A 27,741-nucleotide genomic window follows, 5' to 3' on the forward strand; every position below is an offset into this window, starting at 1 on the left:
AAGCATGAGGATTAATTAACTATTTCTTTGGCAAAGGTCTTCATCATGCAAGACTGGATTGCAAGGCAAGGGGGGGTTTGCATTTCCAGGTAACAGACGCTGCTGCTGTGGCTTCTAAAAATCATTTTGTGGTGTTGGGATGCAAAGTTCCTCTCTGAGTGATTACCTGGGAGAGTGGAACAGATGCTCTCTGTTCAAGACATTTGAGTTTTCATTGTCTCACAACACATGAAGGCTTTGAGGCTGTGGCTTTATCCTTTTGGTCACTCATGAAGTTACTCTGTTCCAGCGTGGCTGAGTCAACTACTCACCTCCTCAAACTGCTTGAGGTCAGTTATATAATTGTTCTTTGCAGATAAGAATTAATTAGCCTGATTATTTTTCATAGTTTTTGGATGGGTTCCCCACCTGGAGAGGAGCAATTCCTCTGTGTCAGTGACTGATTGCTGAGCCAGAAGCTTTCTGCCTTGCACTTGTAAGAAATGCTGACTGGTTCTTTGGGTCGTGTTGGGAAGCAGGCAGCCTGTGGTTAGAATGCACAGGATAATAAAGCATTTCTACAAATGAGCTGGCCAGCCCAGTGAGCTGCTGGGTGGCTTTGGCTTGTGCAGTGCTCCTTTCCCTTCTCTCTGAGGTCGACAGCATGGTAACAAGTGACAGGTCAGGTAGCTGTGTTTGCCCTCCTCCCTGTTCCTTCTACAAAAAGTGCGTTCTTCTGGATGTCTTAGGTTTTTTTTTGAGTATTGCACTTTACAGCTGTATTGCTTAAAGAGATCTGAAAGTCATCCATAAAGGAAAAAATGCTAACATTTGAGGCATAGCTGTTTATTTTCTCCTGTTAATACTAAAGTGACTTCAGGAACTGGCTGGGTGTACCTGGGCAGCTTCCCATCATCCCGACCATTTGCTGTTTTCAATATTTTGCAGTAATTACACAGTGCTTTTTTAACACTTTCCCCTTGACCAAAATGCATTTGTGAGAAAATTACTAAATCACAGCACGAGTCCTGCTAAGTTTTACACACGTCGTTAAATTTAAGCATGTGAAGAGCTCCAGGACAGTTACCAGGATTGCTCAAAAATGTGGCTGTGGGTTTGAGGCTGTGTTGGAGGAAGCTGTTACTGCCTACAAGGGGCTTCTCACCTCAGGAATGGAAAAAAAAATGTGCTTGTCAGGTGCAGGGATATTAATGTGGGAAATCTTTCTTCATTCAGTTGTGCAGGGTCTGGTATTTGAAGGGTTTATTTTGTTACATCACACGTGAATGGTACTGAAGTGGTTCTGCCAATTAACTTTGTAGGATTTTGTTTAATAAAAATCAAGTCTCACTGGAAGCCTGGGACACTTGCTGTAATAAAATGATTATGGATAGCTCCTGATGGCTTTTAAAAGCTGTTTAATTGCTGGTTGTGTCAAAGTAAGCAATTAGGGTCACTTAATCTACTTGATTATTCATCATATTCCTCTAGTAGTGTTCTATGCTTGGGATCTGTGAAAAAGTGCATCTTGAGAAGCTGCTGCACTCATTGTCAGTACAGGGCACATGTAATAAGAAAACCCAAGAAGGAAAACTTCGTTCTATGACAGTGCTAGCCCCACCACAATCAGCAGCAACTGAATGCCCTTGTGTTGCTACAGCAGGAGCTTCAAGGAAAAATGAAAAAGTCTGAAAATTTGTAGTCATTTAAAGGAAGGTTGGTCAAGTCAAGCAGTATTAATGGATTAGATCTTAGATGGTACTTGCACATTTCTGTTAAACTCAGGCCAGATTGTTTTAAGGTTAGATGGTTGCAGATAAGGTCTCCAGTTCTTCATTTTTGTGATGCAGTCAGATGCTGCTGCATAATATGACGTGGGCTGGATAACACTGCGTTACTTGGCATGAAGTGGAAGAATGTAAGAAGTGCTTTGAGAGCTTGTTTAGTGTCAGTGGCAATTGCAGAGGTTCGTTGGGATGATTAAATGATTAAATTTTGGTCAGTAGCTTTGTTCTGTCCTCGATAGTTAAGGCAGACGTAAGGCAGACAGAGAAAAAGGCCTTTTGCTTTTAGTCAACTGGCAGGGGAGAAAAAAGTGTGAAATAGGCTGTATCTCCAGTGCAGCTCTGATATCAGGGCCGGGTTTTGTTCATCGAGTGGATTTTTGGGGAACCCAGACACTCAGAACAGCACTGGAGAATGATGTGTAAGCGTGAGCTGTTTACCACATGTACCTGCTCTGATTCCTGCTCTGTGCAGCAGGGACCACACCTGCACATGGGCAGGTCGGAGTGACCTGTACCTGTGCTGTTGTGATCACAAAGAAAGTGACTAAATCTGTACCAATTTAGAAAAACATGGGCAGAAAGATCTCAGCCACCCTCTTGAAATGAATGGAGCTTCTGACAATGGGATCTGGTGTTTGCTCTGCAGTGCTGGTCATGCAAAAGCAAACAGACCTTCTACTGGTGTTCGGTTCCTTTTCACAGAGCAGCTTAGTGATAGTGGGACCCTTGAAAAGAAATTTCAGTGCAGACAGATTGCAAAACTTCAGCATTCTGTGTCAATGGCTGTGTTCTCTGTGCTGTTCTGTATGAACAGGACAGGAGTTGTATCAGCTGTGTGAATTCAGTACTGCATGTTATTAATGAATTAATACAAATTAAGAAAGCTGATTCACATAACAGAAAATGTTAAAGTAGCAGCAGTGCCTTTAACTTCTGCAAACTGAGCAACCATAAGGGTGGTGAAAAGTGCTGCTGGCCTGATGGAAATTCACCTGGCTGCTCTCCCATTCTGCTGGTTTTCTCTCTCAGCAGGCGTGGGGTGTGTTGGGAGATGGAAATCCATGGGTAATTCCAGCCAGCAGGGCCCTCAGGATCCCAGACCAATTGTTAGCAAAGCAGGCACAACATTTCTGTAGCCAGCAGAGCCAAGGGATAAAAACAAGCTGAGAATCAGGGAGTCATAACTGGCTCTCTGATGCTCCACATTTTCTGTGCCAAACATATGTTGGTATAGAAGAAAGTCTGATTCTAAATACCAAAGTGTGGGCAAGATTTCACTAAAGTTTTCTGTAAAAGAAACCAAAGCTCTAAACTGTTGCTATATTTTACTGCATCTGCTGTGCATATGAGATTGTATAAATGGACTGAACCAGTATGGAACTGTGTTGTAGCTGCCTGTAAGAAGTGCTGACACAATCCTAAGGGTAAAACTAAGGTTTGCCATCACTTTGCAGGTAGCAGGTATGGTGTTCTGTTCTAAGCATTCACAAAATCGTTCTACAGTTGAAGATCCTTTGACTCAGATGTGCAAACCCAAAAGTTTCAATTTCAACTTTACTGCTGGATGTTTGTTAGCAGGTTGACTGGTTTTTGTCCGAAGTGTAAAAATTTTTAATGTCTTCTGAATTCACAGAATGGTTTGGGTTGGAAGGCTCCTTAAAGCACATCTCATTCCCACCCCCTGCCATGGGCAGGGACACCTTCCACCAGACCAGGCTGCTGGAAGCCCCGTCCAACCTGGCCTTGAATACATCCAGAGATGGGGCAGCCACAGCTTCTCTGGGCAATTATTTTTATTAATTAATAGCAGGGAGCTTCAGTCCTGTAAAAAAATGCAAATAAACAACAGCACAACCCTCTTCTCAGCAAACCATGGTGAGGTTATGGAGCTGTTACGGTGACATGTTTGCAGTGCTTATGTTGATATATAGGCATAAATACATTTTAGCACCCTCTTTGCAGTTTATAGCCAAAAGTGTTTAACTGTTTACTTTTCAGTTTTGACAGTCCCTGTAACAATGAGTCTTTGGATCAGGTAAAACACTTTCATTGCAGATGCTGTATTTGACAAACTATGTATAATTAATACCATCTTTTTGGTAGCCTGTGACATTTTCAAGTCAAACCCAGTGCTGTGGACTCTGGCTTAGTGTTTCCATGCAGTTACCTGTGCCATCCCCTCCTGCGTGCCATGCCCTTGGAGCAGTGACACTCAGCACTCGGCTGTCTGGGTGTTCGTGTCAGGTCACTCGCTCACTTCTTGTGCCCTAGCTCCTCTGAGAAAACTGGGACTGAGCCGAGCTGTGTGCACAAACACAGCCTGGCTCACCTGGAACTTGTCCATTTGAAGCACTATACCGATTTTCCATGGATGTTACAAAACTCTGACAATGGGGAGTTACCTTTGGATTTAACCTGCCCCTCAAAAGGCTGTCAAACTTACAGTTTTATCTTGATTTTTATTATTATTTGTTAATATTATGGTATTTTGAGGCTAAATTCGAGCAGTTACCCAGCACTCTCCTAGTGGCTCTTGCTCACTCTCTAGCACTATTTGTCTACTAGTATTTAATTCATTCTCGATTCTTCCCCCTATCCCCCCCGCCCGCTGCGGTTCCTAAGGGCGCTGCTGGCGGAGGGCAGGTGCGGGGCGCGGGTCCCCGCCGGCGGCTACCAGCGGCCTTCCGCAGGTGGCCGAGAGGGAGGGAAGGGAGTGCGGGGGGCGATGGCCGGCAGGGGTGGCTGTCCGGGGGCCAGCTCCGTGCTTTCCCTTCTCTCCCAGCCGGCGGGCGGGAGGCGCTGCCGCCGGGGGAGCTCCGCCCCGCTCCCCGCGCGCGGCTCCGCTCCGCGTTTTCCGGGCCGCGCCCCTGCGCTCGTGCGCCGATCCTCGGACGTGCGGGGCCGGCGCCGCTCGCCATTGGCCGCGCCGCCGTAGCCCCATGGGCGTGCGGGCCGCGCATTGGCCCCGCGCGCTGTCAGTCACCGCGTGGCTGCGTCAGGGCCGGGTGCGCGGCCCCGTTCCCTGCTGTGTGCGGGGCCGGCGCGGGGCCGGTGCGGGCGGGGCCGCGCCTCGCTCGTCCCTCGCTAAGATGGCGGCGGCGGCGGCGGCGGCCGCGGCCGTGGCGCGGCTCGAGGGCCGGGAGTTCGAGTACCTCATGAAGAAGCGCTCGGTGACCATCGGCCGCAACTCGTCGCAGGGCTCGGTGGACGTGAGCATGGGCCACTCCAGCTTCATCTCCCGCCGCCACCTCGAGATCTTCACCGCCGCGCCCCCGCCGCCGCCGGCCGGCGCGGACGGGCCGCCGCCCCCGCCGCAGGGGGACCCCGCGGGCGGAGCGGGGGGCGACTTCTACCTGCGCTGCCTCGGCAAGAACGGCGTGTTCGTGGACGGCGTGTTCCAGCGGCGCGGGGCGCCGCCGCTGCAGCTGCCGCGAGTGTGAGTACGCGGGGCCGGCGCTCCGGGGCCCGCCGGAGGCCGCGGGTGCACATGGCGTGTGACAGGCGGGAGCGGGCCCGTCCTGCCCGCGCCTCCTCCGGCACCGCCCGGCACCGCCGCCGTGCCCTCCGCCGTGTCCTTCCCCCGCACGCCCGCCCCGCCGCAGCCCCGCACGGAGCGCCCGGTGCGGGCTGGAGCGGCCCCGGCGCTGGCCAACAGAACCGGGTACACCCCGAGCCCTGTTTACGGGTGTCAGAGGAAACCAGCCGGGCGGTTCTTCACGGGTCTGGGGTGTCTGGGTTGAGGATTAGCGCTGGGGGAATCCTGTAGCCCCCTCGGTGCTTTGGCAGAACTGGGGGGTTGTTCTCCCTCGGTGCTCCGGGGGTAGTTCGGGTTTTGGTGGTAGTTTCTTCTGCTTTGCCTAATTTTAACGTTTATTCTTATGGGTAAACGGAATCATCCACGTGAAATGCTTCTGCTGGCCTTAGCGTTTTAAAATGTTTTCGTTACGTGACAACAAATGTTTTAAGAGGTTTTAAACGGTAATACATTCCTTTGCCATTACCAAACATTAACTGTCTGTGCAAAATGATTTTCTAGGGCAATACGTGAGGCCTGCCCACGACATTTAAGGATGTGTTGAACTGTAAATAAATGATCTGTGCTCTGAGGAGTCACATGTAGGAAAAGCGAAAGTGTTTTGGTTTAGTGTATTTTAGCTGCCTTGACTAAGAAATACCTAAAACGTTACGAGTGCTGTACCTTTATAAAGCACATACTATCAGTGACACAGCCTTAATGCCCTATGAGCTTTTAAACTGTCTTTAGGACATTGATGCTGTATATTTTCTGCTGTGTCGGCCTAATGTTAGTTTTCCCACCTGGTTTCTCTGTGAAAATCAAATTGTCTTACCTTGCTGCTTTCTAGGAAATGCTCATTCTGAAGAGCTTTAACAGTGCCAGTGTGTGTAGAGAGTTGTATAATCCTGAATATAGTCGGAGGACTTGTTTGACCTTTAACTGTCACTTCTATTTTTGCTTTCTGTTTTTAATGTTAATAATTATTTGGCATGTGGTTATATGAAATGTAGATCAAATACTTTTTTCTTTGTAAGTACTGTGGTATAATATACTAATTGTAAGAACAATTGTACATGATCTGTGTTGATTTCAAACAGTCTACAATTAGTTGGAGTAATTGAGTCAGTAACATTCTGTTAAATGCTTAAGACCTGAGGAAAAAAGAAGTGCTTCTTCTTCATGCTGTCCACTGATTTGTAATTTATTCTAGTTCTTTCCATCAGTGTCGCTTTTCAAGTGGAAAGAAGATTCAGAAGGATTTTTTGTCTCACTTTTTTATTGAACAGTGATGAAAAGTTGTGTGTAGTTAAAATTTCTTCACCAGTGAACGTGGGTGGTGGTGGTGGTGCAGGAACTGGCATTTGCTAAAGTCGGGCTGTGTTCAGAGGTGACACCATTCCTTGGGCTGTGCATACACAGCCTTCAGTTTGCAGTGAGCTGGTGGAAATGGTTCTGTCCTGGTTACAAATTGTAGGTGTGTTTACTAGCCATCCCGGCTAGTGAATAAAAGGTGCCCCTGGCCCGGGGCTGGAGTCACCATGCAGGGGGTGAGCATCACCCTGGAGGGCAGGAAGAGCGTACAGTGTCAGAGTTACATTGATGATTAAGAGCAAATGCTACTTTATTGCTTTTGTGAAAATAAACCTGTTTCTAAAACACAAGTCTTACTGGGGTTAAATGGGGAAATAGTAGTTTCATTATTTGCAAAGCTTTTTTTTTTTTTAAAACAGTAGTCTTCAGGCAAATTCAAAGTACTGTCTGTTCCTAGGAAGTCCTTACTGTGAATTGCTGATGGTTAATATTGTTTGTAGTCCTGTTCTGGAGTTTTGTTGTAGATTTAACTGGTCACACTGAAGGTGGTCTCCTGGATTTTAAGAATCAAAGTTACTTACTTCAGTATAATGTAAACATTAATTAACGGTTGAAATGTCGTGGGAAAGCAAGTAGTTTTGGTGTGAGCTCAAGATTGATGATTGCCAGCCTCCAGCTCAAGTAATCACCAGATCTATTTTTGTTGTTGTTTAATCCTACTCTGTTGCCAGTAATAAATATGCTTTGCCTATGACTACACAATCATCGGAAATTTTAATGGCAGGTGAAGTTTCAAAAATTCAGGGTGGCCTGTTCCTTCTGTTTGTTTTTAAGTGATCCTGCAAACCAAGAATGGAGGGTCCATCTCTGTTTTGTCTATTTAATAGTGACTCACAAAGGTGCCAAGTACAAAACTCTTACAGACTTGAAATGTCTTATTTACTTGTCACTAACAATTGTATGTAGTTCCAGTGTCCTTGGGTCTTTTTTTTTTTGTTTCAGCACAGTGTTTAAATATGACTGCATTAATAATGTTACTGAACTCCCTGTTTTTGGAAGGAAAAAACAGAAATACACCTTGGTAGTCTCCTGCAAAACACACATTTTAAACATCTGGGGAAATTAAATTATTAATGTTAGAGTATACACTTACCTGTAATAAAGGCATATTTTTTCTACAGATAGAAATGTCATGAAACATGGAATTACTGTGCATTAAGATAAGTGTTCTGGTTGCTATTTTTAATGCTTCCCTGGAAGCCTCACTGGCAATTCAAATGTTGAAGTTATCAAGCAGGAGGTAATAGCAGTGGGAAGTGTGTTTTTGTTTTTGCAGTTCTTGACAGACTCCCATCCCTACTTGTGTATGTACAAACCAGCTGTCGTCTTGTGAGATGAATCAAGTGGGGGTGGGGAGAAAAGAGCCATTTTTGAGTGTGTCCAGCAAGGAGCTCTCCTGTCAATGTCATGGCACACGTGGGATGAAAGAGGTTTCAGAGGCTCCTGCTCAAGACACCCAGATCAAAGCAGTGCAATTATTCTTCTGCAACTACCTTTGAGATGCACAGGCTGTCCCTCTCCGGTTCGTAAAGTTCATGTTTTTTAATTGGTTTCATTTGCTGCTTGTGGAATTTCTCCTGCCTTCAGTGAAAGCATTGATTGGATATATTGCTAGGTAAATCATAACATCAATATTTGCTTTTGAGGTACTTGGCTGGAAAATTACCTTTTGTGCTGTGCAGAGCAGCAGTTGTTGCTGGAGCTGTTGTGTACAGCTTTTGGAGAGGCAGGGTTCCAGACAGATGTAACTGATACAGCTGGAAAAACAGACAGACTTCTGGGTACAACTTTGCTCTGAAGGAGTGCTTTTGTTTTGTTTTGATTTTTGGGTTTCTTGGATGTGCTTTGTGTATTGGCCTTTGAATTCACAGAAATCCTGACATCTTGGGCTTGACTGTTCTGGGGCAGTGTCTTACTCATTTTGACAAACCCATAGATTTTGTGTTTTAGTCACCACTTTTGGTTTTGCTTTTCTGGAAGTAGATTTGTGATTCATAAACAAGATACCTGAACATAGGAACAACGTTTTTAAGTCAGAGCAGAGATGCATTTAGTCCATGACCTGCCTTCAGGAGTGGTCAGTAGCAGATGCCCAGGAAGGAGCATAAAAATGGATTAAGACAAATGGTTGTGTTTCCCTTGGTTTTTGTTTTGGATCCAAAGTCAGAGTTTGTCTTGTTGAGTTAAAATAATCTACTGCTTGCATTTTTTCGCTCTCTTTTTTTAGTTGTTGAGTTTGGGTAAACCTTTTCTATCTGCAGTGTCTTTGGGTAGTGAATTCTGCAATGTAATTGGAGCCCGTGTTGGGAAAAATACCTCTTTTTGCTGAGTTTTTTGAACCTGATGCCTGGTAATTTCATTTGATCCAACTGAAGCTCTTTTATAGTAAGAGACAGTAAATAACTCTCCCATTCTGTCATTCATTCTGCAGACTTCTTTACATTAGTAAGTGTGGGTGCTCTTACAGTAAATGACATCAAGTGCATTTTACTTTAGCGTAACGTTTACTGACTAATCCTCAGTCAAGCCTATATAGCTGAGAACTATAATTTTATTTGTTTGTATTCTCTTGCTTTTCCTCCTCGTAATGCAGAGGGCTGAACCAATAGTTTTAGTTTGGTCTTGTAGTCTGGAGCTACGAACTGGGGTTATTGCTGCCTTTAAGCAGTAGTTTTCCTGCTGATGAAAGTTGGTGGATTCTGAACAAGCATCAAATATATCTATTCCCTGAGTAAATTCTTTGGAAAAGTTAATTATGTTCAGTGTAAACTGCCCAGGAAACTGTGCAGCAGATTGTAAAGAGCCTCAAATTTATCAGTGCACTTTCTTCTATCATCTAATTGCAGTTACTTCAATTATGTGCAAAGTTGTGATGTCTCTGTGGTTGGAGCTGTGACTGCACATGTGCTCCATGGAAATTTCTCACTGGAAACATCTGCAGTTTGGCTTCCCAGTGGAGGTGAAAGGATCATAGCACTTCTTTGGGTAGTGTTCCTTGGTAGCTGAGGAAGAATGTGCGTTGCTTGGTTTTGGATTATGGTTTATGCCCAAAAGGTTTTCTTATGAATAGAACAGTTAGATACTTTGAGCAATCAAAAAACCCCATTTTTCAAGGAATTTGTGTTAATATATTCTTGCAGTCTATACTTACAGAGTGTTGTAAGTCCCTCAGGCCCTGTGGGCACCTGCTTTCTCCCTTCCTTGACACCACTCTTGACAGAGACAGTGGCTCGTGAGGGCGACAGCTGCCCGAAACGTTCGGGAAACCTTGTGCTTGATTTGTGTTCAGAGGTGTATTTTGGAGCTCCATACCGCCTGTATTAAAACTATCTATTACAAATTACCTCAGAGCATAAAACCAGGGAACATTGGACTTGGCTGTGACTTGACAGAATCAGACTCCAGAAACTTTTATTTACTGTCTCTGGCAGACACTGATCCTGTGCCATAGTGACTAATAAGGTCAACAGGGCTGTGTTTATAGGTGGGTTTTTGGCTACTTTAAAGTACATTTGAAAATGTCAAGCTCAGTAGAAGTAGTGTTCTCACTTAAGCAGATCTGATTGAAAAGGAGCGTGGGAGGACGAAGGTAGAGCACATATGATTTGAAATGAAAATAGAGATGAGCGGGAAGTTTCTATAGTAATAATTTGTTTTACAGTTGTTTCTGTCATCTCTTTTTTTTCATATTTGCCTCTCAATTACGCACACCTTCTGAGTGATTTTTTTTGTTGTTGTCGTTAATAAAGCAGTGTTGCAAATTGTCAGACACCAATCAGGTGATTGAGGTAAAGCTTAAACAGTTTATATTTGGATTAATTCACACATGATATGATTTTTCTGTTGGTATGATTGATAGGTATATGAAACGTCCTTACCCAATTCTACAGTTTTACTGATCTTACAGATGTTCTTACATCTTTAGTTAGCTATAGGAGTAGGTACATTCTTTGTGTAGTTTTATGAAGTACTACAAACTGGAAAATCATCTTTGTAGTTCTTTATCGTCTGTAAAGTTCCAGTTCTATGATAGAAGCAAGATTAGTGTCATTTTGGAATAAAGGTGCAAAGTCAGCATTAAAACTGTCTGTTCCAAGAATCTGCAGTTGAAAGAGAGTTTTGAGATTCTTACTTCAGTTATAATAATGAGGTAGGAGATATGCAAATTAAATTATTCTTTGCATTGATTAAATCAAAATACCAAGGTGCCATGTTTGAGTAGTATGATACACTTAATCAATAGCAAAAGTAGTAAGTTAAATGAGCTAATAAAGAAAATAAGTTAATCTTCCACCATGGCTTTTCAAAATAAACATGTATTATTAATTTGCTTATAGTTAGGTAAGGACACTGTCTTATAAATACTCCTTCATGAAGGTAGATGTGTTTTAGAGAATAATTCTGCTGTGGAGGAGTTCTGCTGCTCTTGGGTTTTTCTTTTTATTTTTTTTGCATGTGCAATTGTCATGGACAAAGCAAAAGATTTTTTTGCAGTCATGCCTGAGCTATCCAAAATAAGATTATGCTTCTCATTTGCTGTATTTTTCAATGAATGCAGCAACCCTTCAAGACATCTCAAGTCCCATTAACTTATATAAAATTATGTAAAATACAGGAAAAAATATAATTTCAAAGGAAATCATGGATTTGTTATGTGGTGTGAGGCCATGGCTTTTGCAGTTATAAGGAGTTTTCACAACAGTTCACTAATAAGCTGCTGTCTGTGCTGAAATACTGGGAAGGTGGTGGGTTTATCTGCTGCCTTGCTTGTTTTCATGATAAAAAGTTGATGTGTAGTGACATTTGTTTCCTGCGACTTCCTGCCTTTAAGGAGTTTTTTGACCTAGATAAAGCAGTCAGAGGGGAGGAACCATATTTATTCTGCAGCTATTCCACGTTGGATGGTATAGGAAATAAATGTTCCGTTCTCCAGTTAAGATTTCCCTCACTGCTGTTTTGTCACTGAAGGGAGCTGAGGCTTCAGTGAGTTACACTCAGTGAGCACTTGCAGAGCTGGTGCAAATTTTTTGACATCATTTTTTACAGGGCAAAAGAAGGTCTGTACATGCTTGGAGTCTGTTTCTTCACATTTGTGTGTGTGATTCTGCTGCAGCCCCTGCACATGCAGCTCTGTCCTCTTAGGTATTGCCAAGCAGGAGCTTGGGCAAAGCACTGTCTCTATGTGTGCCAGTGGGAGGAAAAGTTTCAATATTCAGAATTTCAGAGTGTCTTAATGAAAATTAATACGAACACAGCACCTTTGTGTTTGTCCATGTGCACCAAATGAAAGGAAAACCATGAGCCCATTGACAAGCAGTTCTGTCCATGCTGATCCAAACATTCCTGTTGACTTCAGCAAGGCAGCTCCTGTGGATAAGGATGCCCATAATTGAGCTTTTGGAGAACCAGAGCAGTAAAGTAAAAAAGCAGGAGTCCTGTCATTATCAGAGTGTTAAGAAGTGGAACAAAATTGGTATAAAGTTTACTGGAATTAATTTTAATTCAGTGCTGGTTTAAGGCTTAACTTTAAGAATTACAGAAGAAAGCTCCAGCCAAAGCCTTGCTGAAAGCAGAAGTGACTTCACTACTAGATCAGACTGCTCAGCACCTTGTCCATTTGGATTCTCTGGGGATGGGGGTAGCTATAACTATATAAAGTGCTTCATGTAACTACAACCCCATATTGAAAAAAATACTGTCTGTGTTCCCAATAGCAGAACTTTGAGAATGCACAGGCTGGTTAGAATAATGTGCAGCTTAGTGCAAAATTGTGGTAAGAAACCTGATCACTGCTGGATTTTGTATGGTGATCTGGAGTAAATGCAACTACTGATAAATATTTACTGTGTTGTGAACATTGTCCTCACAAATAATGAGGGCAAAAAATAGAATGAATCAATTTAAAAAAACCCCAAAACTGTCATTTGGAAAAGTACACAGGACAGAACTGTAGAGTGAAAGCCATGACTGTAGAGAGATCATGAGATGCCTGTTCTGAGATGATGTGTCAAAGCATTGATGTGATGACTGTGTGGAAATTGGGGAGTGGCAACGGGTGCTGGAGCTTCACATCCTTCTGGAATCAGTTCTGTGTTAAAGAATCTTGCAGAACTGCAAGGATTTAAGTGGAGGATTGCTAAAAAGAATTGAAAGCTGGAAGAAGTCCCAAAGAGTGGAGGACATAAGGGGTTCAGTATGCTTGTTTTATCCAAAAGGAGTGTGAGGTGGATGGGTTGGTGTAGATCATTTCTTGGGGCTGAATTAGAGTACTAAAGGCTCTCTAATGGATTGCACATACTCTGGTGTGGAACCAGAGGCTGTAAACTAAACTGTCAAGGTTTGAATTAAGCTGTGTTGGTATAGTTTACTTTCAAGAGTGGTGGGATATCTATCTCACCATCCTCCACTGATAAACAAAAAAATAACCTTTGCTGTAGTCAGACCTAGTGATGAGGTGCAGAGCAGGTATGGCTGGGTGACATACCATGGCTTAGGGTTACAAGAGGTAAAGCTGAAGCTTCTTTACTTCCTCTGCAAGTCTTTTTTAATAAACTGTCATGGGGTTATAGCAGGAGACCATTTTATTACGTGTTTTAATAAAGAGTCAATATTTGTCCTGGGTTTAAATTAAAATTACTTCTGAAGCATCGAACATGCAGTTGGGCATTTGTTTATTTACACTTGCCAGTAGTGTTCTCACACTGATGTTGATGCTTTTGTTCACTGGGTCATAGTCTTTGTATTGGAGTACACTGTACTGTTTCAGAGATAATTTTTGTGTAATATAAAGTGATTCTGTGAAAATTTTTGTTCTTCAAGTAAATCTTAGATGCAGCTCATGAGGTATAAGCTGCTTAATTCTTGTGTTGATAAGAAATCAGGGTAGTGTATAATGGAAAGGGTCTTTATACCTTGTAGTGAACTTAAATTCAAGTGTTTTAAATCACTTAAATGAAGATTATATGCAGGGTTTTGATTCAGAAGTGGTGTGGATGAATTAGTGTATTGATAGAAGTTGCTTTTAGATTCTGATTTTCACTGATGTGTTCCAGTATGGGAGCAGGTATTTTGCCTACCCTCTTCCTTCTTTTCTTCCTTTTTTCCCTGTCACAGCTGGGAAAAAATAGTTTAACTTCCTTTGAAGCATCAGTTTCCTCAAAAAGATATAGCTGAAATGTTCGTGTCTTAGCACAGTGTACAATACATGTTTTACTACCTGTAAGGTAAAAGTCTGATTATTTATGAAGATACAAACACAGTTTTCTAGCTTTTGTTTGTTTGTTTTGATGTTCTCTGTTGTTTTTTAGACTGAGAATACAGGAAAAATTTCATTTATCACTTTGTATTGTCCTCTGGACATATTTGGGTGTTGTAGGCAGAATATAACTTGAGCAGAGAAGGCCTAGACATGCAGTTTATACACTTCCGTAGTAGTCAAGCTTGTTAGTTACAATCAGTGCAGTCAACACCAAGGGAACTAGTTGGGAAGGATAAATGATGGAAGCTGGCTCTTACAGAAAAGAGTTTCCTTCCTTGGGTGGTTCTACAGTCTTCTGGCCTTTCTAGACAGGTGAAGAAGGCCTGCAGAGCAATGAAGGAGACAGAGAAATAAGATTTTAAAATGAGTAAGGCTCAGAGAAGAGAAGGGTGAATTTATTCACATGAAATTCTCTATGGGGATAAGTTCACATTTGAACCAGAGCAAACTGATTATTTAAGTAAGTAAAAATAAGGGTAAAGAGGATAAATGCTGTCAGGCACATGGTGGTATTCCTGGAGTTGTCATCGTGCAGGGCCAGGAGTTGGACTCTGATCTGTGTGGGTCCCTTCCAGCTTGGAGTATTCTGTGATTGATTTTAGCATCATATCCTGTACAGATTAGAAAAATGGAAGAAGACAATTCAGGTAATACATGGGAAAAATGAGGACACAGGCCCAAGGTGTTTTGTTTTAGAATATGGGCAGGATATTCTGAGGTTTGTAGTTGTGTGAAGTATAAGGGTGTGCTAGAAGGCTTGAAGATTGATGGAAGATTAAGATCATACCAAGTTTAAGAGCTGAGGCTGAGAAGCAATACAACTGTTAGCCTTACAGAATGTAAGGAGTCTCTGACTTGGATATTTAATTGGGGAAATGTGATTTGGAAGGATCTGGGGTTTCACTTTTTGGGTACATGGGCTGTGCTTTGGTGAACATCTGAGCTAATGTTTCACTGCTGCTGTAATGGAGCATGGGAGGGGAGGTCCTGTTTTCTGCCGTGCTCCTGGCTGCAGGATGGCCTGTTCTTGGAGCTCATCATGTTGATGATGAGATGTTGAGAAGTTCATCATGTTTAGATGTTCATATGCTGCTGCTGTCTGCTTTTTTTGCTATTTTTGGGTGCTTTGCTGTTGCATTGAAGTGGCTCACAGAGAGGTCTGGCAGGCAGTGGAGTTGGCATGAAGTATATGGTGAGCCTGCACAGACTTTGGGCAGCAGTCAGCTGGCTGGGACTTGTGGAATTGTACATTAAGGAGTTGCAGTTATAAGAGCTGTTATGCTATATGAAATAAAAATGGAAAGGAAAAGATTCAAAACGGTGTAAGACCAAAACTAATTTTGGTATACTAAAAAGCTCTTCCAATGTAATGTAAAAATGTTTCGATCCTAAAAGTTCTTGTGACAGCATGCTTTTTGGTAAAGGGATATGTTAAATTAAAAAATTAAAAAAAAAAGGTGATTCTAAGTAGATAGGATGCTGACATGACTCACTGGTGTCATACCTTAGGTTAATCTGTGCTTTCTGGATCTCTGTTTTTATCTCTCTGTAAATGTGAATACACAGAGAAAACATGAGAGACAAAGGGGTATGAGTTCCTTGGCTGCAGATCATCTCGTAGCAGAGGACAGAGTTAATGTATGGTCTGCATTCCAGATACTAAATCACCCTGGCTCGTGCCTAAATCCAGGCTTTGCTGCACAGGTCCCTAGTCCAGTTGGTGGTATATTGTGCAGTAGTGGAGTCACAAGCTCTAGGGAAAATTGAACATTAAGGATATAGTGGCGGTAGATGGTATTTTTCAAAATGTTACATGTTGGTTTTGTTTGTAGTGTGTGTGGGTCCCAAAAAAAGCCCTTTTATCTCAGAAATAAGGCTTCTCTATCTGTAAGGCAGGCAGGTGAGTGACTAGAGTTTGTGCAGCGTTCTATGGACTGCCTGAAAGAAAAGCATTATTTTGAAGGTGATTGTAAAAACTTTACTGATTTTTTACATGTCTTTCATTGCAGGGACTGCCTATATGGATAGTGCTTTTTTTCAGAAAATACATAAATCTGCTGAAGTTGACAATGCAGGTAGATCACATGTGATTTGGATTTCCTGTGGTGTCTTTTGAGGGCCTCAGCTTGATAGGTTGTAGAAACATCTCAAACAAAGGTGTGGTTTGGAGAGAGTTTTTGCTTCTTTATTCAGGACAGCAAATCCAGAGTGCCACCAAAGGGAAACATTATTGTAGTAATTCCATCAGTGGAGTTGATCCAGCCTTCCAAAACCACTTGGGCAGCAGGCTTGGAAGTAGCTGTGCATTAGCTTCCTGCTCTGATGGAACTGGCTGCTCACCCTCACTGTGAGCCTTCTTCCAGGGGGAATGAGGTGCAGCATTTCAGGGAAACCTTCCCTTGCAGGAGGAGCAGATGATAACAAATATCACCCTGTGCACTGTTTGGTGGACTTGGATGCTGACAGAGGTTAGTAGGAGTGAGTTACATAAATGATCGTCAGGCAAAACCCTGCTTATCATTTCCACAGATGAAAGCAGTAAATAATGCATTAAGCAAAGAGGTGTTCAAGGGAGTTAGTTGTTTTCTTTCTTTATGTATGTGGATGTCCTGGGTGTGGCTGGGTTAGGCTCACATAAGATTCTAGAGGTGTTTCTGTCTCATCTGCCTGAGGTGGTGTGTTGGTATCATCACTTGGTACACTTATTTTGGAGAAACCAGCCAAAGCACTTGTGTGTAGGTCTAACCTAGGATGGTTTTTTTTATCAGGGAGAGGGATTTGGTGACCTTGGTCCTCTCTGCACTTTCGTATTACTGAACATTTTTGCTTTTAGTAGCATTAGGGGCTGCAAGGCAAACACTAAACTTTGTGTTCAAATGCTATGAAAACCCTGCTTTGAAGAGCGTGCAATATATTCTGAAGTAACTTTATTAAAATTACTAGATTGGGTAGTAAGATTCTGGTAGAATGATGAAATGCATCCTCATGCAGCCCTACTCTCAATGAGACTCTCAAGATCCTGGCACCACTTTTGCAGCTGCATTGCTGAGTGGAAGAGCAAATGCAGCAGTTTGAGGTGGTTCCCCTCTGCTGGGAATGCAGGTTCTGAAATGAATGCAGGGCTGAAGTCTAAGTGTAGGGTGGGCTCTACAGTTTGTGGTTGGGTACAGTATTATTCATTCAGCTTTCTAGATATTGATAATTGCCACAGACATTTTGGACCTGGAAACCACAGTGTTTCAGTTGAAATGTTCATGTGACAGGCGCGTGTAGCAACACCGGAAAGAGATGCAATAGGTAAAAACCACAGGAGAAGTTCAGTTGTTTGTTTATCCTCCTAAATTGAAATTCAAACCTTTGTTTTTAAAGCCTTTTCCTGGTGTTGGTCTGTCCATAAAGCTGGGAAATGCAGCTAGTCTATTAATATCAACCCTTTCTGTAACAAAACTTCATTCGGACTGAGATTCTGCCAGAATTCTGTTAAAACTTTTAAAAATATTCAGTTTTCTTTGTTTTTCTCTGGTGTTTTTTTTTTTTTTTTTAAGATTTTTTGGTGGCCCAAGACGCTGTTTTCTCATATAGTAATTTTTCCTTAACTGCATCATAGGTATAGGGAATATTACCTCAAATAGAAAAAATCAGCACTAATTGTTAAACTGGCAGAAGATAAAATGAAAAACCTCATTCACAGTTGGGAGAACTCAGATCCTTCCACTTTTCTCTGTTTTACACATACAAGTTAAATTCAAAGCAACTCCTGATGAAGATTTTCATGAATTTTGGCCTGTTATGAATGGTTTTTGCTTTCTCCTGCAGTGCAGGCAGCCAGAGCACTCATCTGCCAGCACACCCTTGTACACAGATGTTGACTTTCCTGTCAGTAGTGAAATAGCCCTGCTTGTTTTATGGGGTGGTTATTCTGAGGCTGGAAGATTGTTGAGCCTGGAAGAGATCACTAACCCGAGCTTGCTACTTAGCTATAAATAAGTTTGGTCTGCTGTGGACTAGTAAGTACTCAAGATTCTTACGTGAGGTTATTCACTCTTATCTAGGGCTATCAGCAAACTGGGTGGTTTGAAACCTTTAAAGAAAAGAAGCATGCAAGCCTTGCAAAAGAGTCAAAGAAGCATCTGAGTATAAATAATTCAGCCCTCAGCCAGAAGGATAAAACAAAATTCTGTAAAAGCTTTAAGTTTGGGGGTCACGTTTTAAAGTTATTTTGGCTTAATAGTAGCTGAAGGAAAGATTATTTGTATTTGTGGATGTGCATTCTTTGTTTTAGCTGCAGTGTGGCTGAAAGTGTGCCATAAAATAATTGAACATCATCTGAAGAGCTTGAAAGCATGGTTACATAGAATACAAAATAACCATAGTGTGGGGGAGTGTGATTTTGAGTACAGGGAGAAGAAACTGAGTAAGGTGGTTTAATCAAAAAATGTTGGTTGTAAAAATCAGACTTTTCCACAGTTTTTGAAATGAAAAAAGAGAAACCGTGCTGCTGTGGAAATGAACCTGGGAGATGGCAGTGTAGGAATGTGTGGTCCAGGTTTCTTTCTTTGGGAGGCTCGAGGAGGCAGGGTGTGGTTTTGGTAATTCTTATAATACTCCTCTGATTCCATTCTTTTAGTGAAAGGTGTTGATGTGCCTTATTCCCAAGAAAACTCTAGTTTCTGCAACTTTTTCTTTTTTGCAACAACATTTGATACTACAGCATTCGGTGGTTTTCTTGTTCTTCCAGTTGAATTCCTTTTCTGGAAGGTCTAAGTAGTTTAGGGTTAATTACTCTCAGATAAATATAGGTAAGTCCCAGGGGGGTTGGGAGCCTGTTGCAGTGATATTGCACTTCAGCTGGGACATCCCTGGGCTCTGGTTGGGGAAGCATTGGTTACTGGGTGTGTTATACACCAGCACAGTTTTGTCCTTCTTGTGACTGTTTTGTTTTTGTGGGAGCTGCTTGTTCCAGCTTTCCCCAGGAGATGTAAAGAAGAGAACATATACAGCTGTCCTGTGTTTTTCTAGGGATGTTTTGTGGTAAATAAATTGCTGACTGAGAACATACTGACAGTGTCTGACACAGAGCAAGGAGCTGGGCTGATCAAGTTCTTCACTGAATGAGGAGACTTTTATTTTTAAATCCGAAAGGTCCTTAGATACTTGTGATGGTTCACACCATCTTTAAGTCATTAGAATAACCCTCTTAAAGATGTTCTAAATGGAGACAGGATTTGACTTGTGCAGGTAATGATTTAATACAAAAATACAAAGGAAAGAGCAATCACTCTGGGGGATTTAAAAATTAAAATACTACATGATAGGTATTGAAAGGGAAGTAAATAGATCGAATAGTAGCTACTGGTTTGGGTGCTGAAGGGGCTGATTGGGTCAGAAAGGAGGGGGCAGCAGACAGGTGATCCTTCCCCAAAAGGATCCATGTGTCAGCAGCAGAAGCAGCATTCTTGTACAACTTTGACAGGAGTGGAAATGTCTGTAGAGTGGGGAGGCAGAGCTGGCTGGTGCAGACAGCAGGTGTTTGAAGTTGCATGTTTGAACTCCATCTGAATCAAGTTTTTTCCCCCTGTGTTTTGGAGTCTTAAAACATCACCATTGCATTTCGCTGTCATCTGGGCCACGGGTGGCATCGTGTTGTGTATTGCTGTGTTTGAGGTGGTGAATGCACAGAGGTACTGAGCACAGCTTCAAAGGGTGCTGAGCAGTTTAAATGTGTGCACAGCTCAGTCATAGCCTGGATCCAGGCACAGAGTGGCCTTGAGGAGCCACAGACACTACAGTAGTCATTTTATGTAATCTTAGATAAACTGAGTCTGCTGCTTTTAAAGGTTGCTTCATGCTACCACTGGTTATATTTAATATAAGCTCTTGAAGTGAGTTAGTGCCAAGCAAAGCATTGTTTGGAGTATGGAGAAATAACCTGTGAGCCAAAATTAGCCTGTGTTCGTGTGGAGTGGTGTGTGTTTCGTCAGGGCTGCCCAGATCGTGTCGTCCCTGAAGGCAGCACATTTCAGCTTTAAATGTTTAAGCTATTACAACATGGAACATGCTGGTGAGTGGTGCCAGTAACATACGCTGAACATATGACCAGCACATGCCCCCACTTCAGCCTAGGCCATGAATTATTTACTTTTTGTTACAAGCTGTTTATTTTTGAGAGGTTTTCTCCCCTCTGTCAGTGTCAAGCACTGAGCCTTTTGTTTCTTTTTTTTTTTTTAATCTTCTTTTCTGCACTTGCTATCGATTCTGTGTTTCTAAAATTCTCTGCCACCACCCCCACCCCTATTTTGTTGTGCTCGTTCTCTTAGGTTGCCATCCTGGGTAACTCCTGTGGTAGTGTGTTTGAAACTGTGGAGACCAGTCTGATTATTTTCAGCTGGTAATTGAGAGATAAAATGACCTTACACTTAATCTTTTGAGACTTGGTCTGTGTTCATTAGTTAGCTGTGATACCTCTTCTTTGTGTCAATTTTTTACTGTTATGTTTCACATCTGTAAAATGGCAGGGTTTTTCTCTCATCCCTTGTCATCTTTGGTTAGATAAATGATGTGAAGCAGACACTCCATAGGCCTTTTCTCATTTTAAACTGATTTTTGATGACAGCTCAAGTTCCCAGACTGCTTGTGTCTCTTCATTTGCAGCAACTCCGTGCTGTGGATTCTGGTACAAAACCTCTGAGTGAGCACCGACCCAGACTGATGGGCTGGGGAGCTCTGGAGAGCAGCAGTAGATAAAACTTTAATGTACATATAAATATATCGCATCTTTACTGCGTGTTTCATAACATTTTAGGGAGTGTTACCTCTTGGATGGGATCAGGCTTGACACAAAATTAATTGGACTTGGTGAGCTTTTCAGAATGAATCATCTCGTAGTTATTTGTGTGCACTGTAGGTAACAGGCTTAGCATTGCATACTTCTTTATATAGATTATTCTTTTAAATTCAGTTTTCTCCTGAAAGTGCTTTGAGTTAAAGGAAACACTGTTACAGAAGACTTTTGCTTCTCATTTTAAATATGTTGGTAAACTTGGTTTTTCAAGTATTTGCAGTAATTAAAAGTATCCTTCTCACAGTTCCTGTTTTTAGAAGCCTTTTTTTTTAACATTCACATTAGATCTCTACAGTAGCACAGGTTCATTAAAACAGCACTGTCTCCTTGTTTTAACCATACCTTTCAATAAAATTCAGGCCTTGCAGATAAACGGTAAATAACCCTTTGGTTTCTAGGTTAGTTAAAACAAACTAATTGGGAGTTGGGGCTGAAAGAGCTGTCCTGTCCTGCCCTGTGTGTGAGCTCTGGTGTTCACGTTGTGTGCTCAAGTCAGATTAGTTTACTGGTGGGCCTGAAAAACAATCCCTGGGAAGAAAAGGGGAGAGGCTTGGGATTAGTTTTCTGTCAAGTCAGAAGTGCAACTTTTTCCATTACCGGATGGGAAGATATTAATAAGATTGATAAAGTGGTTTTATTGGCATTTCATAGAATCATAGAATTTTTTAGTTGGAAATGATCTTCAAGGTCATTGAGTCCAACCATTGACCCAGCACTGCCAAGGCTACCACTAACCCATGTCCCCACGTGCCACAACCACATTTCTTTTAAATCCCTCCAGGGATGGTGACTCCACCACTGCCCTGGGCAGCTGTGCCAGGGACTGACCACCCTTTCTGTGAAGAAATTTTTCCTCATATCCAACTTAAACCTCCCGTGGCACAGCTTGAGGCCTTTTCCTCTTGTCCTGTCCCTCGTTCGCTGAGAGCAGAGCCTGACCTGGCTGCACCCTCCTGTCACAAGGTCCCCCCTGAGCCTCCTTTTCTCCAGGGTGAGCCCCCCCAGCTCCCTCAGCTGCTCCTGGGGTTCCAGCCCCTTCTTCAGTTCGTTCCTTTCCCTGGACACGCTTCAGCCCCACAATGTCTTTCTTGTAGTGAGGGACCCAAAACAGGATTTGAGGTGGGGCCTCAGCAGAGCCCAGCAGAGGGGACGGGTACTGCCCTGGTCCTGTGGCCACACCGTGGCTGGTACAGGCCAAGTGCCATTGGCCTTCTTGGCCACCTGGGCTCGTGTTCAGCTGCTGTTGACCAGCACCCCAGGCCCTTTTCCCCCAGAACTTCCCAGCCACTGTGCCCCAGCCTGCAGGGCCTGTTGTGACCCAAGTGCAGGACCTGGCACCTGGCCTGGTTAAACCTCACAACCATTGTTCTCAGCACATGGATCCAGATCCCCCAGCAGAGCCTTCCTGCCCTCCAGCATTCCCACCCAGCTTGGCATCATCTGCAGAATGACTGAGGGTACCCTCAGTCCTCTTGACCAGATCACGGGTAAAGATGTTAAAGGTGGGCCAGTGTGAAAGCTGTCTCCTCCTGGAAGGCCTTACTCTTTGTGATTCCTGATCCTGTCTGCAGGGTCTAGCTGCCTCCTTATGCTGGCTCTGGCACCACTAGATCCCTCATGGGCAGGTTCTCACACTAACCCCAAAGAATACTATTTTCATCTTGAAAAGCACTGTTTTGCTGGTCAGTTGGTGCTGGTTTAGTCAGTTTTATCACTGAGGGGTTTAACAAGCTGAGGTGTCCCTGGCCGCCTACTCCCCAGGCGGGATGGATCCTTAGTGATTCTGGTCGTGAGTTCACAGTCACAGATGTGATCCACAAACCTTGGAGTAAGAAAAAGAAAAGAGACCACTGTGGACAATGAAGTTGGACTAGAAGAGCAACAAAGCTGTGCTGGTGCTATTTTTAGTCCAAACTGTTTGTGTGGTTGATGGTTCTCGTTTTGCGCTTCACCACAGACGTATCTTCAAACACAGATATTTGATAACCAGTTTCTGTAGTCTCTGTTAAACTTTGTGTTTTGTTTTCTGAACAGTGATGAAGAATTCAAGGTTTCACGTTGTCTTTCAAGCTTTCTGCATCAGGTGGAGGTGTCCTGTCTTGTTACCTTTGCAGTTCTTGGGGAAAAGTCACTAATTCTCCTGGCACTTTCATATAAACTGACTGGTGTTTTCTCAGGAGAGTGAGCAAAACTGAGTGAAAGATATAATTTATAAATGAACTAATTAGTGCTCATAAGGTCTTCCTGATGTGATTCCTGGTGATGATTAAAGGAGTGATAGTTTAAAAATATCTAATGCACCTTTTTGACTCTCTCTAAAAAACAAGCAAACTTGTGCATTAAAGTTAACATTTAATGAGCAACTTGTAAAAAAATCCTGATTATTTCTTATTTTGAGAAAGGATATTGAAAAAATGTAGGTTTATACAGACTGGTTTTATTCATCTAAGGTGTCTGATATCTTAGTTTTTAGCTTTTCTGACTTAAAACTTTCACATTGTTGTATACTGCAAAGGTGTACATGCTGTTGGAGTTCTGGGAAAGGCCATGGTCATGCCCTCCAGAATTGTTAAAATTCATATTTTAGTTATCATCTCCATTTCTGCTTTGCTTTTTCTTAATAGGATTTAGAATATTAGTCTTTTACTTTTCCAGATGGCTGTTTCTAAGATCATAAAGTAATTGGGTGTATGAATTAAAACAAGGGAAATGGACTACAAATCTTTAGTAGTATTTGCTGCTACCTCTGTATTTATGATAAGTTTAACTTTGGGGCCACCTTGATTATTATAGTAAATGCCACTTTTTTTGTAGTGCTTCCTGTACTGACATAGGGATTGAAAAAAATACATATTCTCAGGATAAAAGTTTTTGTCCATATTGACAGAAGTGTGGTACAATGCCTGTACACATACAGGAAATTAGGAAACACTTTCTGTAACTAGGGATTAACATTTCATTCCACCAAAGCACATCTTTCTGAAAATCCAAGTCTTTCAAATATCAGTTGGTTCTTACGTGTAAATGGAAACATGTTAATTTAAGTGCTGCGAAAATTAGTGTTTGCAGTTCTCTTTGTGCAGCAGCATATGCATTGATCTCATTTGCATCTCCTCAGCTTTGCCAGACAAAGTAGGTTCTGCAGTGGAATTTTGAAGTAATCCTATGGCTGCCAAAATTGTTAAACATGCAGTGCTGTGCTGGAATTTCACTACAAAAATTTATGAATTTGTAGCAATCAATATTGGTCCATGATAGAAATGTAATTTTAACAGGAAATGGTATTCTGCTAGAGTGAACGTCCAGCTTACAGATGTGTGGGGAGTTTATAATTGATAATTTGGAGGATTTTTTTTGTTATATGGCTGTTTTGACAGTTCCATTGAGGGAAGGTGCTCAGTTGATAAACCAGGGAAGCCTGACTCGGACAAATGTCACTTGCTTTTCCAGGGAGGGTGAAAGTAAGAGACACCTTGCTTTATCTGTACCTCTGTGTAGGAAAGCTTTGCAAATTTCTGCTCATCCAGGGAAGTTTAATTGTTTGAGCAGTTTGGCAGGATCTTCCTCTGTCCAAGAACCTCTCTGGAGGTGATTGCAGCTTGTTTTTCTCAGCATTTCAATCGTTTTATAAACTTAACTCCATCAATTTGTGTGCTCAAGAGGAAGAGTCACTCAATATTAATTTTTATCCTGCAAGTCTTTAACTGATACTGTGTCAGTTACTGCCTGCAAGGTTGCTTTGGCTCTGGCATGTCTCACAGAAGGACTAGAGCTTAAAGTAGAGTGAAACAATATATTATGTGCCAGGACCATTTTTTTCCTTTTAGATACTCAGTTTTTAGAAAATTCTATGGTCTGGAAGAACTAGATAACAAAATAATAATAATAAAAAAAGGTTGGAATTTGAAACTAGACCAAAAGAAACTGCTGTCAAGACATGGTTGGTTTATTCTCAGAAAACCTCAGATTGGGTTTGGTTCACACAACCTAACGAGCTGCTTTTGTCATCACCCTCCATCACAGGTTCTTTGTTGTGTGGGATTGATCTGGTCATTGTGGATTCCGACCCTGGCTGCAGGAATGCAGTTAGAGTAAACCCAGGCTGAATAGTGTACAGCAGTGCCCTTGATTTACATAGGATAAGAAATAAAAAGAACAGTGAAAATAGTATTTTCATCACTAAAACAGTTTGGTTATTGCAAAAAAAATAAAAAAAAAAGGAATCTGGCCTTTTCTGGCTAGTGAAAGTTTTTGCAATTTCATTCTGTTGGTATGGGGCAGGGTAGGAGTATGGTTAATTAAAAACAGTAGATATAACACAGATAAACAAAATTAAAGTGAACCCTTCAGTATCACCAGGGAGTAGGATGTGCCCTTGGTGTTGAGCACCTCCAGCCGTGCATCTCATGGATGTTTTCGGGTAGTTCTGCACAGGATGAGTAACAAGAGTGAGTAACACTGTAGTAACCTGCCAGCTGTTTGTCACCTGGAATGAGGAACTCCTTGTTACTAAAGGAAAGCAGATGAAGAATCCTTTTAACATATTTTTGAGTATTAAGATATAAATTTTAGCTTTTTCTTCTTTATTTTTTTAGTTACTTGAAATACTGCTTTAATTTTTTTTCAGTTCAATAAGTGGGGAAAAAGTCTTGCTTCTCACAGATACATAGGAAATGAGGTTTGTGTAGTTTAGCATCTTCAAACCCTTCAGTATTTAACCATATAGATTTTAATTAGAATGTATGCATTTAATGTGCAGTTTTCATGGTGTAAAGTAGTGATGAAATGAAAGTTCCTTTAGCTCTGTTTGGGAGGATGTGATATATTGCTTAAGATGTGTGTGTGTGTGTGTGTGTGTTACTTTTTGCCATGTAGGCTTCACAGCCACTACTGTGCTCCTTAACCAGCTCCTCTTGTGCAACAAACTCCGACTGAGGTTCTTCAGTCTAATTTAATGAAATAATCTCCCTTTTCCTGAAGACATATCTCTCACCTGATGTTTTGCCTCTTAAAGTGGTTGTCGAAAAAGGAAGACTTGGGGGATGATCCAATGGTTTAAACAAAGATTGGGTGTTGGGAAAAATATGTTCTGTTCCCAACTCTGTTGCACACTTGCCAAAATGGCTTGGCCAAGTCACAAATCCATTTAATCTGTTTTTGAAAATGGGAATAATACTTCATGGGCAGGCAGATGATGAAATTTCAGTGCTCTTTTCCAGCAGTTTTTATCAAGGAAGAGCTTTGCTCTTTTAAAGTCAGTCCCTTGGGTTTTGAAGGGGATTACTTGGTGTGCAGGGTGAACTCTAACTCCCTCCCTGCTCCCTGTTTTTGAAGACTATTGGTGCTGTTTTTCCTGGTCCTTCAGGCTTTCTTACACACACTGTTCCCGTGTGAATGCTGCTATCACTCAGCTTTGGTGTGCCTTGAGGTGAAAACTCACTGGATCTACTGAGCTGACCTGTGTGCAGTATGTCAGTGTTTTCTAATGAAAGGGACAACAGTGGCTTAGTTATAGTTAAGACATTAAAAGTAGCACAGAAATTAGTTTTGGAAGCTTATCTTTCTATATTAGTTCAAATTTCAAGCTTTCAAACAGAATGGTTAGAATAGTTGCATATTGGGAGCACTGTCTTGTGCAGTATAATACAACACAGCTTTTAAATTCAGGTGTCATGATGGCTTTTTGAAGCAAGATTTAGACTATGAGATGGCTTAAACTTACTAAAACATCAGCCGACTTCTACATTTCAACTTGAGTAGTTTTCTGCTGAGTCAGTGTATTAGCTGGAGATACCAGTGGCTCCTGGAAGCAGGGAACTGGAGTTACCGTGGCTGGGACCAGAGCTGGTGCAGGATGCCAGGGAGAGCCTGCCCTCTTCGGCAGCACTGAGCTGTGACATCCCTGTATCCTGTGAAACATCCCCGAGGTCAGGCTTTTATTGCAAAGAGCCTGGTAGCTACCTGTGCTTCAGGATTCTTGGTTTATATTGTTCATTATTTACTAATTGTTTGGAGTGGGTTTCATTTTGCTTAATATTGAAGAGGTGTGAGTAGGAGTGTTTGTGTCTACACCTAAACTCCCTTTAAACCAGTGCAACACAACCATCCCTAGCCCTGATTTAAACTACTTTAGGCTTTCCCTTCTGTGTCAGGGGCATCATGAAGTGTCTCACTGTAGAGACAGATGACAAACATGGGCCCAAGTTTATGCTTGGAGACATTAATCCCTTGCCTCATGTGGCCATGCTGTACCCTTTCCTTCTCTGTCCTGGTGCTCCTTCAGTACATGACAATGATTGGCCTGTGTTCTCATGAAGACTTTTATTGAGTCTTTTTTTATTCCTGGACAGATTTCCATTTGCGTGACTCTCTGACTGGTTAAATCATGTCTGTTGTTTTTATTTGCTTTTATCCTTTTGTACTTTTCTGCTGCCCCTTACACAGCCCACGATTTGAGAACTTGGCATGGTCTCAGAACAACTCAGGAGGAGGAGGAGTGCTTCTTGAAGGATATTTTCCAATAACAACGTGCTTGTTGTAGATTAGTTTCTTTACTTTGTGGCTTTTCAGACTCTTTGGCGTCTTGATTGGTTCTTGAGTGCCCACACAAGTGACAAAGGAACCTAAATTTATGTCACACTGTGGAGCAGTCAGTACATAGAACATTTCTAGAGGGTCTGCACATTCAGGATAAAAGTTTTAGGAATTTGCAAATAGAAGGAAAATTGAAAAGTAGTTCGAACAAACATTCTGGAGAGCAGGCTTGGTTTAAAAAAAATATCTCAGAATATAATACAAAATCTTGATTTCTGTTAAAATTCCCAGCCCAGCAGTATCACCACAGTGAAGCAAATGTGGAATGGGTTTGAGCATCAGACATCTTTAGGTAGGCAACTGTGAAATTTAATTAATGCCCATGGCTGTGTGAGAGGAGGCTGAAAAAAGCCTGTTCTTTGACCAGACAGGCAGATTTAGGGGGGAAATTAAA

At 42.1% G+C, this 27,741-nt stretch overlaps 1 protein-coding gene across 1 annotated transcript in view; it reads left to right on the forward strand.

Annotated features, from left to right (window-relative positions):
- The first annotated feature begins 4,690 nt into the window (after positions 1-4,690).
- Positions 4,691-27,741, forward strand: part of FOXK2 (forkhead box K2) — a 47,474-nt gene continuing 24,423 nt past the window's right edge. Inside the window, exon 1 of the mRNA XM_069032251.1 lies at positions 4,691-5,202. Within this exon, the coding sequence (XP_068888352.1) occupies positions 4,706-5,202 (497 nt within the window). The 5' untranslated portion in view covers positions 4,691-4,705. The remainder of the gene's footprint in view (positions 5,203-27,741) is intronic.

This window comes from Aphelocoma coerulescens, chromosome 18 (assembly GCF_041296385.1).
Source record: "Aphelocoma coerulescens isolate FSJ_1873_10779 chromosome 18, UR_Acoe_1.0, whole genome shotgun sequence".
Taxonomy (NCBI): Eukaryota; Metazoa; Chordata; class Aves; order Passeriformes; family Corvidae; genus Aphelocoma; species Aphelocoma coerulescens.